The 13,410-nt window shown below is 42.1% G+C and overlaps 1 protein-coding gene across 1 annotated transcript in view; it reads left to right on the top strand.

Moving 5' to 3' along the window:
- Positions 1-12,604, top strand: part of LOC115206689 (serine/threonine-protein phosphatase 5) — a 30,405-nt gene extending 17,801 nt beyond the window's left edge. Inside the window, exons 3-13 of the mRNA XM_029773890.1 lie at positions 635-782; positions 1,264-1,385; positions 1,897-1,962; positions 3,885-3,983; positions 4,161-4,266; positions 5,730-5,872; positions 7,912-7,999; positions 8,086-8,126; positions 8,280-8,458; positions 8,671-8,752; positions 11,125-12,604. Of these exons, the coding sequence (XP_029629750.1) occupies positions 635-782; positions 1,264-1,385; positions 1,897-1,962; positions 3,885-3,983; positions 4,161-4,266; positions 5,730-5,872; positions 7,912-7,999; positions 8,086-8,126; positions 8,280-8,458; positions 8,671-8,752; positions 11,125-11,187 (1,137 nt within the window). The 3' untranslated portion in view covers positions 11,188-12,604. The remainder of the gene's footprint in view (positions 1-634; positions 783-1,263; positions 1,386-1,896; positions 1,963-3,884; positions 3,984-4,160; positions 4,267-5,729; positions 5,873-7,911; positions 8,000-8,085; positions 8,127-8,279; positions 8,459-8,670; positions 8,753-11,124) is intronic.
- The last annotated feature ends 806 nt before the right edge of the window (positions 12,605-13,410 follow it).

Below are 13,410 nucleotides of genomic sequence, written 5' to 3'. Positions count from 1 at the left end.
GTCGTCACAATTTAGAAAGTCGCCCTGTTTGAGATGTCGTCTTGCAGATGTCTCTACCTTGACAGTGTAATTAGGCAGTCACGTACTACCAGGGTTAGTTTCTGTTTTTAAATGTGGTCAGTTCAGTAAATCGATCAAAAGTTCAATCCATCAATGAAATGTTCCATCAAATTTACATTTGGTCAATGAGGAGGGGGAAAGGTAATTTTATAAACAGATGGTCTTTGTTCCATGTTGACATAAACACCCACTGTTGACATAAACACCCCAAGGCTCTGGCAACAGGGAGCTCTGCTCGCTGTGCTACATCACTGACAGTGATAGCTGCCTGGCTGTCACTGAGACAAATTTAGAGTATTGGTGTCATGGACATATTGCTCTACACAGATGCAACCGTCTCTCTACTAGGGGCTACTACTGAAGCCTTAGTGAGAGGAGAGAAGTATTAACTATTTCTAGAAATTAAAACTGTGTTTTGTATTAATTTTACTACCAATCCTTTTGAATTTTTGGACTGACATTTCTGACATGGTACTGACCTTTTTGTGTAGTACTGGTACCGAGGATAATGTTTTAATTGCGAGACTGACCCTAGTCCTTGCCCTGTGTGTGTACCTGGTGGTGTGGGGTTCAGGTAGTGCGGGTGCGACCCAACGATAAGGACGCTAAGATGAAATACCAGGAGTGCAACAAGATCGTGAAACAGAAAGCCTTCGAGAGAGCCATCGCTAGCGACGAGATGAAGAGATCGGTCGTAGACTCCCTAGACATCGAAAACATGAGTGAGTCGCTTGTAATCTTTATATTTTAGCATTCAATACTTGATTAGAATTTTAATACATTTGTGTGTGTGTGTGTGGTATGTATGTATGTATGTATGTGTGTATAAGTGTGTGTATATGTATATATAATATGTGTGTATGTATATATGTGTATAAGTGTGTGTATGTATATATAATGTGTATAAGTATGTATATATGTGTGTGTGTATGTATGTATGTATGTATGTATGTATGTATGTGTGTATGTGTATATATGTGTATGTGTGTATATATATATGTGTATATATATGTATGTGTATATATACACACACACACGTCTAAATAATGTGTCTGTCTAAAGAACGGACTACTGCCTCTCTACATCAGGGTGTTTTTGAAATGAAGATCTTCGAGACTGAGTTACTGTAAAACACTTGTTGACAAATGTTGCTGTAAAATGGGCTGTATACATTTGGTTGATTTGATTGTGCCGCCCATGCAGTGATTGAGGACGAGTACACAGGACCGAAGCTGGAAGAAGGAAAGGTGACGATGGGGTTCATGAAAGAGATGATGGAGTGCTTCAAAGACCAGAAGAAACTGCACAGAAAGTGTGCATATCAGGTACACCTTAAATAATACTGTAATATTACTGTAGTTATCAGGTACACCTTAAATAATACTGTAATATTACTGTAGTTATCAGGTACACCTTAAATAATACTGTAATATTACTGTAGTTATCAGGTACACCTATAATACTACTGTAATATTACTGTAGTTATCAGGTACACCTTAAATAATACTGTAATATTACTGTAGTTATCAGGTACACCTATAATACTACTGTAATATTACTGTAGTTATCAGGTACACCTATAATACTACTGTAATATTACTGTAGTTATCAGGTACACCTATAATACTACTGTAATATTACTGTTGTTATCAGGTACACCTATAATGCTGTAATATTACTGTAGTTATCAGGTACACCTATAATAATACTGTAATATTACTGTAGTTATCAGGTACACCTATAATAATACTGTAATATTACTGTAGTTATCAGGTACAGCTTGAAACCTTATGTAACCCTGTATTTGTGTTGACTAATTAAAATCTCTCCTTTTAGATTCTGATCCAAGTCAAAGAGCTCTTGTCCAAACTACCCAGTCTAGTTGAAATCACGTTAAAAGAGGTGAGACATCCGTGACGATGTATGTTGACTTCCTGGTATTGCTCTTCATCCTGTCTAGTCCTCTAATTGTCAGATTTGTATTAATTATTGATCCCCATTAGCTACTCTGCCCGCGGTCCCGGCAAAATTAAGGCAGTTATACAATTTTAAAAACATTCCATTACAGAATTCACAACACACCGAGTGTGTCCTCACGCCCATAGTCGACTACAACACATATATATATATATATATATATATATATATATATATATATATATATATACCGAGCTGTGTGCTAGTAGTTTAAACAGACAGCTCGGTGCATTCAACATGTCAATAGCTCTCACAAATACAAGTGGTATGTCGTTAGTAAAGCTTTTAAAAAATGTAAGGGGCCTAGACAGCTTCCCTGGGGAACTCCTGATTCTACCTGGATTATGTTGGAGAGGCTTCCATTAAAGAACACCCTGTGTGTTTTGTTAGACAAGTAACTCTTTATCCACGTTATAGCAGGGGGTGTAAAGCCATAACACACACATTTTTCCAGCAGCAGACTATGATCAATAATATCAAAAAACGCACTGAAGTCTAACAAAACAACCCCCGAAATCTTTTTACCGTAAATTTCTCTCAACCAATCATCAGTCATTTGTTTAAGTGCTGTGCTTGTTGAATGTCCTTCCCTATAAGCGTGCTGAAAGTCAATTTGTTTACTGTGTAATATCATTGTATCTGGTCAAACACTATTTTTTCCCCCAAAACTTTAGTAAGGGTTGATAACAGGGTGATTGGTCGGCTATTTTAGCCAGTAAAAAGGGGGCTTTACTATTCTTAGGTAGCGGAATGACTTTAGCCTCCCTCCAAGCCTGAGGGCACACGCTCTCTAGTAGGCTTAAAATGAAGATATGGCAAATAGTTGTGGCAATATCATCCACTATCATCTTCAGTAATTTTCCATCCAAGTTGTCAGACCCCGGTGGCTTGTCATTGTTGATAAACAACAATACTTTTCCCACCTCTTCCACACTTCAAAAGTACAATTCTTGTCTTTCATTATTTGGTCAGATATACTTGGATGTGTAGTGTCGGCGTTTGTTGCTGGCATGTCATGCATGTTTAAGTTTGCTAATCTTGCCAATAAAAAAACCATTAAAGTAGTTGGTAATATGAAACGGTTTTGTAACGAATGAGCCATCTGATTCAATGAACGATGGAGCTGAGTTTGCTCCAAAGATTTTTACTATCATTTTTTTATGTAATTTATCTTTGTTTCATAGTGTAGTTTCTTCTTTTTTTTAAAATTCAGTTTAGTCACACGATTTCTCAATTTGCAGGGGATTTAAGTTTTTACAGTCGTTTTTTAAATGGTTGCGTGCTTATTAGTAACTGGGATAAGCAATTTCATAAATGTGTCAAGTGCAACGTCTGGTTGCTCCTCATTACACACCACATACCAACAAATATTATTTACATCATCAACATATGAATCACTACAAAACTTATTGTATGACATCTTATACACTATATTAGGCCCAGCCTTTGGAACTTTGGTTTTCCTAGATATGGCTACTCTATTGTGATCACTACATCCGATGGATTTGGATACTGCTTTCAAGCACATTTCTGCAGCATTAGTAAAGATGTGATAAATACATGTTGATGATTTAATTCCTGTGCTGTTTGTAACTACCCTGGTAGGTTGACTGATAACCTGAACCAGGTTGCAGGCACTGGTTACAGCTTGAAGCTTTTTCTTGAGTGGGCAGCTTGATGAAAGCCAGTCAATATTTAAATCACTCAGAAAATATACCTTTCTGTTGATATCACATGCATTTCACACGTTATCCAGATCTTGACTGTTAGCGCTTGGTGGTCCGATTATCCCCTTCAGCATATGAACTGTCCCAGTGCCTAAACTTGTTCTGTTTTCTCCCCAACAGACAGAGAAGATAACCATTTGTGGCGACACACATGGACAGTTCTACGACCTTCTGAACATCTTTGAGCTGAACGGCTTACCCTCTGAGACCAACCCCTATGTATCCTGTTCAGTCGCAGTAAAACGGTGACATGTGCAGTAAAACGGTGACATGTGCAGTAAAACGGTGACATGTGCAGTAAAACGGTGACATGTGCAGTAAAACGGTGACATGTGCAGTAAAACGGTGTTTGTATTCAAATAAATGTACATGATAACCCTTAACAATATAACACAGCTGTTTAATGGAGACTTTGTGGACCGTGGTTCGTTCTCCCTAGAGGTCATTCTGACTCTGTTCGGCTTCAAGCTGCTGCTCCCGGACTCCTTCTACCTGCTCAGAGGTCAGTGTGCTCCTCCCGGTCTCTTTCTACCTGCTCAGAGGTCAGTGTGCTCCTCCCGGTCTCCTTCTACCTGCTCAGAGGTCAGTAGGCTCCTCCCGGTCTCCTTCTACCTGCTCAGAGGTCAGTAGGCTCCTCCCGGACTCCTTCTACCTGCTCAGAGGTCAGTAGGCTCACAGATGAAGTTAAGAGCACTGTATATCCGTGGCCAGTCTTCCTTCTTTGCTAATGTTTATATTACCCATGTGTAATGGACCCTTCGCTAAGCCTTGCCACCCTTGGTTACTTTTGTGACCTTGGTCAACATTTTACCAGGAAGCCCAATTCCCCATTCAAACCATTGGAGAAAACACCCTCACAATGATCTTATTAAACTGTGCTTTTAATACACAATGAAATTAAACAGACTACCCCTTGCTGATCAGGAGACTCTCAGGTATGTTGTGGTGAACTGTCATTTACAATTGCTTTATGGGAACCTGGTCAAATGAAGTTTGTAGTGTGGCTAGACAGCTAGCCTGGCTCTAAAGGCACTCTGCGTGCAGTCAAAGCTACTAACCACTTTTGCAGTTAACAAGTGCTTTCAAATTGTTTGTCAACAGCCTATGAAAGTTATATTCCTAATAGCCAATTTAGCTACATGCCAATGAGTAATATTAACTATGAGCGCTAACCGGTTAACGTTTTCAATGAGCGCTAGCTAACCAGTTAGCGTTAGCAACGTTTTCAATGAGAGCTAGCTAGCGTTAGCAATGTTTTCGACGAGCACTAGCTAACCAGTTAGCGTTAGCAACGTTTTCAATGAGAGCTAGCTAGCGTTAGCAACGTTTTCAATGAGAGCTAGCTAGCGTTAGCAATGTTTTCGACGAGCACTAGCTAACCAGTTAGTGTTAGCAACGTTTTCAATGAGTGCTAGCTAGCGTTAGCAATGTTTCGATGAGCACTAGCTAACCAGTTAGCGTTAGCAACGTTTTCAATGAGAGCTAGCTAACCAGTTAGCGTTAGCAACGTTTTCAATGAGAGCTAGCTAGCGTTAGCAATGTTTTCGATGAGCGCTAGCAATGTTTTTGATGAGCGCTAGCTAATCAGCTAGCCTTAGCAATGTTTTCAATTGGAGCTAGCTAACAAGCTAGCTAACAAATGCAACAACAGTATAATGTATTATTCTAAAAAAAACACAACAGGCTCTGTATTTCATATATCGTAGTTGCAAGTACCTCTGGTGCGCTGTTAAATTATTTAACCCTTTAAACACTACATTTTTTTAAAATGACATTTTCTGTTTTTGCCACAGCCCTCCTTGGCTGCCAAGGGTTTTCAACTTGACCTTGTCCGAGGTGTTGGACTCAACTACAGTTGCTATCCATTGAAGCGTTGCGAATTGCTTGCCCATAATTCTGGGAGTGGGGCTTAGCGAAGGGTAAATTGTGTTGGTAACTAATGTCCCTATGTTCCTGTGTAACTAGGTAACCACGAGACTGACAACATGAACCAGATGTATGGTTTTGAGGGGGAGGTGAAAGCCAAGTACACCACTCAGATGTTTACGCTCTTCAGTGAGGTCTTCCAGTGGCTGCCTCTGGCTCAGTGCATCAATGGAAAAGTTCTGGTAGGTAACCCTGACCTTTAACCTCTGACCCCTGACCTTTAACCTCTGACCCCTAAACTCTGGCGCGGTGCATCAATGGAAAAGTTCTGGTAGGTAACCTCTGACCCCTGACCTTTCACCTCTGTCCCCTAACCTCTGGCATAGTGCATCAATGGCAAGGTCCTGGTAGGTAATTTGCCGTTTATAACTGTGGTAATTCCCATTTGTGAAGCCGTAAATACGAGATGAGTAAATTCACATTTTCAACTTGGAATTTGGGGAATACACTTTTCAAATTGGTGGATTCTGCTATTTCAGCCACACACGTTACCGACGGGTGTATAAAGTCAAGCACACAGCCATGCAACCATGTTCCGGTACTGTTAGAAGCCGTATCGGAGCCTGTTGGTCCGAGTGCCAGTGTTCCGGTACCATCCAAGAGCCGGGTGCTCCGGTACCGTTTTCAAGCTGTATCGGAGCCTGTTGGTCCGAGAGCCGGGTGCTCCAGTACCGTTTTCAAGCTGTATCGGAGCCTGTTGATCCGAGAGCCGGTGCTCTGGTATCCCTTGCCAGACGGCTGGTGATTGTTTTGCTCTTTTCGCCCATAAAAAGAATATCCAGATCTGCTTTCTAAATCAAATCAAAAGGAAAAAGAACAGAATACATTTTTATCAATTTGTGTTTAGTTCTTACCATAAACAACAACTGCTGAAGATTCCGCCATGTTTGCTGTCTTGTTGGACAACTGACTTCAGACATGCAAGTGGGGGGGGGGGGAACTCTGATCGATAGACACGTTTTCCACTAGTATTAACCAGTTGGAGGGGCGTCCAAGTGGATTTTTTTTTTCTCCAGTTGTATGCTGGTATTTACAAAATTACAAAATGTTGTGAACGCAGCATAAGCTTTACCGTGTCCTTTAATCCCTGACTTCTGACCCCTAATCTCTGGCAGAGTGCATCAAAGTCCTGGGCCTTTTCTCATTTGGGCAAAAGTCCATCCTCCGTCCTCTCTCTTCTACTCCTCGTTAGCCACGTTTTTCATTGAGGATAGTCATGTGTATCCTACCGGAGTCCTTTGCGGAAGAGTTTTGATATCTACCACACCCCCTTTTTGAAACACAGTGTATTAACTGTAAAGTCCTCGGGAAGAATCTCATTTGCGTACTCCTCGCCTCATTCTCAAAAATTCATTGGATGAGAAAGCCAGAGGTCCCTCCCCTCTGACCTTCTCCTCCAATGGGTTTTGAGAGGGAGGCGAGGAAAAATAACTAATGCAATTGAGATTCTCCCGTGGTAGGTAACCCTGACCTTTAAACCGTAACCTCTGGCGCAGTGCATCAACGGCAAAGTCCTGTTAGGTATCCCTGACCTCTAACTTTTGACCCCTGACAGCCCTCACACGGTGTATTAAACGGCAAAGTCATGGTATGTTCTCTGTTAAGGCATGCTGGCATGCTTCCCAGCCGAAACAGTTCGGTGGAGTTTGTTCATATAGGACGATATTTTGGACTTCGGTGAGGGTTTTTTCGGCTGTTTCGGGCACTCAATTTTTCTGGAGGCAAGAAAAGTCTGCGTCTGTGATGAAAAGTCCCTTCGTCTGTGATTTTTCAACAGTAGGGATTCTTCAATAAAGTCTGCCATTCAGTGAGAGATGACTCGTTTTCCTGCAAATTTTTTCATTGATAAACAATGCACCAAACTTCTAAGTTAAATGTACAATTGTGTGACAAATCTCTTCAGCAAAAACATAAATTAATGACAGATTTCTTGAGTTAGATCCCATTCTGACTTTTTTTTGTTTGTTGAGGAAGTGAATAATGGCTTTGGCGTCTCAAGATGGACAAACGGTACTATTGCCACTTTTTTTTATTTTATTTCTTATTTCTCGTTTTTCAAGCAAAGGTCTTTTAAGAGAGTATGCAGCACAGTCGTTCAGTTCGACTAGCCAAGTTCTGCTAGGCGCCAGCCGGACTGAAGCATGCTGAGGTCTTTAGGCTTCCAATGGTAGAACTGTATATTTTGAGAATATTGTCTGTAGTTGTGTTCTGTCTGTGTCAGGTGATGCACGGAGGGCTGTTCAGTGAGGACGGAGTGATGCTGGATGATCTGAGGAAAATCGACAGGAACAGACAGCCACCAGACTCTGGTAAGAGTGATCAATTAAATCAATATCTTTCTCGTTTAGGATCTAGGAATTAAAGTGTCATTTAATCAACTGTTTGTTTTCATCAGGTCCCATGTGTGATCTTCTCTGGTCAGACCCACAGCCACAGGTTTGGTGTCCAGTACTGTCCTAGAAATACACCCTGTCAAAAACAAAATATAATTATAATTATAATCTGGTTTAAATAGCTGTACTGCATCATGTCATCTGTCTATTTAATTATTTTCTCTTTCTCTACCCCCTCCACCCTCCCGACCCTCAGAATGGGCGGTCTGTCTCTAAGCGAGGTGTGAGCTGTCAGTTTGGTCCTGACGTCACCGAGCGGTTCCTGGACCAGAACAAGCTGGATTACATCGTCCGCAGTCACGAGGTCAAGGCAGAGGGTTATGAGGTCACACACTCAGGGAAGTGCATCACAGTCTTCTCAGCGCCCAACTACTGGTAACTAGGGCAACAGACTCACTATTCAAACCAACTTTAGTGATTTTTTTTTTCTTCTGCATTGCCAGATTTAAACAATATATATTGTAAGACTCTCAAATGTCAACCCCTCCAAAAGGCATTTAAGATCACAGTAAAATAATTCTCTTCTCTCTCCTTCCCTTCCCCTCCCTCTTTCTCTCTCTCCTCTCTCCTTCTCTCTCTCCCTCAAGTGATCAGATGGCTAATAAGGGAGCGTACATCCACCTCAGAGGATCAGACCTCAAACCGGAGTTTCACCAGTTCACTGCTGTGGTAAGTACATCTGATAGTAACTTTTGACATACTAACCCTAACCAACGTTAACTATAACAGTACATCTCCTTAGTTACAGTACCTTTCAGGCCTTTAAACTGGCTGCACTTTCTGATTTTCTCGTCGTGGCTATTGATAGAGATTTCTGTGTAGGTGGCAAAACATTTTTTTAACGTTGCCGCTTCCCACGTTGCCGCTTCCCACGTGGCCGCTTCCCACTCTGCCGCTTCCCACGTGGCCGCTTCCCACTCTGCCGCCCGCGTGGCCGCTTCCCACTCTGCCGCCCGCGTGGCCGCTTCCCACTCTGCCGCCCGCGTGGCCGCTTCCCACTCTGCCGCCCGCGTGACCGCTTCCCACTCTGCCGCCCGCGTGGCCGCCGCCCACGTGGCTGCTGTCGCTCCCCCCTCATTGACGTGGAAGAGGAAACTTCATGTTGTACACTAAAGATATGGTCAACATGTTCCAACTATCCATCCCTCAAGTGGGGTTTCATGTTGTAGCCGACACAAAACACACAATCCACGTGTTGGTACAGACTTACTCTGTTCTAACAGTAAATGTAGACCAGCATAGTAAACACATACAGGCAGTCAAAATAGACAGTATATTCTCATCATTGCAAACATTGGTTTGTTTTTTTTCTTCTCTTTCTCGCTACTCTCACTACGATAAAGCAGAATAACTATGTAGATTATCACCAATAGGAGACAGTCTAAAGCAGAATAACTGTAGATTATCATCACCAATAAGAGACAGTCTAAAGCAGAATAACTATGTAGATTATCACCACCAATAGGAGACAGTCTAAAGCAGCAGAATAACTATGTAGATTATCACCAATAGGAGACAGTCTAAAGCAGCAGAATAACTATGTAGATTATCATCACCAATAAGAGACAGTCTAAAGCAGCAGAATAACTATGTAGATTATCACCAATAGGAGACAGTCTAAAGCAGCATAACTATGTAGATTATCACCACCAATAGGAGACAGTTTAAAGCAGCATAACTATGTAGATTATCATCACCAATAGGAGACAGTCTAAAGCAGAATAACTATGTAGATTATCATCACCAATAGAAGACAGTCTAAAGCAGCAGAATAACTATGTAGATTATCACCAATAGGAGACAGTCTAAAGCAGCAGAATAACTATGTAGATTATCATCACCAATAGGAGACAGTCTAAAGCAGAATAACTATGTAGATTATCACCAATAGGAGACAGTCTAAAGCAGCATAACTATGTAGATTATCACCACCAATAGGAGACAGTTTAAAGCAGCATAACTATGTAGATTATCATCACCAATAGGAGACAGTCTAAAGCAGAATAACTATGTAGATTATCATCACCAATAGGAGACAGATTAGCCTACACCACACAATTTGCTGATTGCTTTTGCTACAATGTATTGTGTAGGGACTTTCCTGCTTGTGCAACTGCAGTATTGGTTACGACAGACGGGTTGTATAGCCTTCAATAACTATTTGTGGGAATGTTCATTCAAATGGGCTCCCGAGTGGCACGGTGGTCATAGACACTGCATCTCAGTGCAAGAGGTGTCCCTGCAGTACCTGGTTCGACTCCAGGCTGCATCGCATCCGGCCGTGATTGGGAGTCCCATAGGGCGGCGTACAATTTGGCCCAGCGTCATCCGGGTTTGGCCAGGTTAAGCTGTCATTGTAAATAAGAATTTGTTCTTAACTGACTTGCCTAGTTATATAAAAAATGGCTGCAGGTTTTGTTATTTCAGCTGTTCAGAGATGTGAGGCAGAGAGTGGCTTGGTTCAGAGATGTGAGGCAGAGAGTGGCTTGGTTCAGAGATGTGAGGCAGAGAGTGGCTTGGTTCAGAGATGTGAGGCAGAGAGTGGCTTGGTTCAGAGATGTGAGGCAGAGAGTGGCTTGGTTCAGAGATGTGAGGCAGAGAGTGGCTTGGTTCAGAGATGTGAGGCAGAGAGTGGCTTGGTTCAGAGATGTGAGGCAGAGAGTGGCTTGGTTCAGAGATGTGAGGCAGAGTGGCTTGGTTCAGAGATGTGAGGCAGAGAGTGGCTTGGTTCAGAGATGTGAGGCAGAGAGTGGCTTGGTTCAGAGATGTGAGGCAGAGGTTGGCTTGGTTCAGAAATGTCAGGCAGAGAGTGGCTTGGTTCAGAGATGTGAGGCAGAGAGTGGCTTGGTTCAGAGATGTGAGGCAGAGAGTGGCTTGGTTCAGAAGAGGGTGAGTAAAGAGAAACTTAAAAGGGAGGTGAATAACCCTCGCAGAACGGCATCCGGCTCTTTTTAGCTTTGAGGGGAAGGCGGGGGGGGGGGGGGGGGAGTTTCTGTATTTGTTGCCACGGCCAATAAAATATCTCTCTCTCTCCTCCACAGCCTCATCCGAATGTGAAGCCGATGGCGTACGCCAACTCTCTGATGCAGATGGGGATGATGTAGACGCCCACCACGCTCAGCCTGACACCTCCCTCCTGGCTGACCACACCCACCACTCCTTCCTTAGACAACAACATGCCCTGGCCCATTGGTCCATGCGGTTCCATGGGATCCCTTTCTCCCAGCCAGTCCCCCAGTAGTTCCCTAAAACCCCCCCCCCCTCCCCTTGACATTTTAATTCTTTGATGTTTGTACATCTGAAAGGGTCAGCACTTTAAAGATCTGAAAACATTGAAGGTTTAGTACCAAGGGGTAAGGAATGGGGTGCGAATTGCGACCGGTTTCCGATAAATCCCTCTTGTTGTCGTTCAGAGTAGACAGCGTGGTGGTGCGATGGCAGTTAAGGTGGAAAAGGGAGACGTAATATCTTCGACCGGCAGTCAAAAGCTGGGTGTTGTTTTTTTTTTGTATTGGTAAAACTGGAAAACTCAATCTCTCCCTAATTTCTGTCCATATTGTTCCCACACATGGGTTTCATTCCCGGTAGTGATTTAGAATTATGAATTATACTGTATTGGTACTGTATGGTTAAATGAGAACTGGAATGATCGGAACTGTCTGATTTTGTTATAAGAACATGCGGCAGCAAAACTGTCAAGAATAATATTTGACTGTTCTGCTACTGTAAAACATGTATAATGTTGGTTGTCCTGGTTGGCCAACTACACTGTTTATAGTGTCTGGTTGGTTGGTTGGGGGTGGGGGGTGTGACAGCAGAATGTCTATACTACAGTATTGGTTCATACATCCTGTGAAATATAGTTTTATTAAAGTTAAATCTTTTTTTACAGTATGGCAAAAAGTGAGTGTAGAAAATGTAGCTAGGATTGCATCTTCAGGAGAATACGAGGTGTTTTGGGGGGAAGAACCTGGTTTGTTTGTCTCCTGTCTCACTCTGCACGGTGCTGTTCATTACAAGTAGTCAGTTGTTGTAGGTTCTTCACATTCAACATGTACAAAACTGATCCTCATTCCGTTGTTATTTTGCACTGCTGCACCTCTCCTCTACCTGTTGAGGAGGAGGTGGTGGAGGCAGGCAGGAGTGTTGCTGCTCTTCAGCCCAGTCAGTAGTGTCACTCTCCTGTCTCCCGGCAGCTCTTGCACAATATCTCTTCTCTCCCGACCTGCTTTGCTACAAGGCCAAGCACTGGTGTGACGCTTCAACCCGCTCCACTGTTAGTTTTGTCTACCAGTGTGACTTTGCCGTTGTGTGGATGTATAGCCCAAACGTTCAGACACCAAGCCTCCCTTCTCTCTCTCATGCGCACAGCTGCAGTGTCCCAAATATTGGCCCTAAACTTTTTAGATAATGGTATACACTGAAGTGTATGTGTGTGTGTATATATATATTATCATTTAAAATTAATGCTGTGTACGTTTGGAAAAAAAGTTATTGAATAAAAAAATTCCAGTCCAGTGATTTTTTTTTTATACATTTTTTTTAAATGAATTATTATTTATGTTGAAATTTCAGTGCACAGGGTCTGCGATGATTTGTCTCTCGAGTCAAGAAATGCACCCACTTCAAAGAAATTACCAATTATATTTGCTAATGCAGCCAAGTATAGTTAAAAATATATATATATATGTTTTACATATACCAACAGCCAGGTATAGTTTACCATCTTTAGAAATATACCAACCACTGAGCTATAAGAAGGAAACCAACAGACAGAGGGTGGAGGTGTGTATGTAACCTGAGACCAGAGCCGGTCGTTTCCAATGGGAGAGCAGGAATCATAGTGGGCAGAGCCAAAGATGATCTAGTGAGATCCTATTGGCGCGTTATAGCATTTATTTGCATATTTCCGTTAGGGAACGCCTATTCTGAAGTGCGCGTGTGCAAATCCTTGCGTCCCAAAACAACGTATTTTTTATTTTTATTTAACTTTTTACTTTGACAAAGGGTAAAGTACAAAACACAGTCCACTCTGTTACGGATTTTAAAGTTTTGGAAATGGAAAACTGTATTAAGATTAAATGTTTCATCGATGAGAAGAATTAGCATAATTTGATCCAGCCTCTTCCATTGCCGGTCATTGGGCATCCTCTCATCACCATATTTGGTAAGGAGTGGAAACGTCAACCGGATGCTTCACATTTACACATCCGGTGAAATATCTGTCTCATTGTTCTGTGCTACAGCTGTTCTCAGAAGTGGGAGTTGAATGCCGCATTTAAAAATTTTAAAAAAATCGGTAAATACGAGATGAAATCATGACTTCA

This window comes from Salmo trutta, chromosome 13 (assembly GCF_901001165.1).
Source record: "Salmo trutta chromosome 13, fSalTru1.1, whole genome shotgun sequence".
Taxonomy (NCBI): Eukaryota; Metazoa; Chordata; class Actinopteri; order Salmoniformes; family Salmonidae; genus Salmo; species Salmo trutta.
This window is presented reverse-complemented; position numbering and strand designations above follow the sequence as displayed.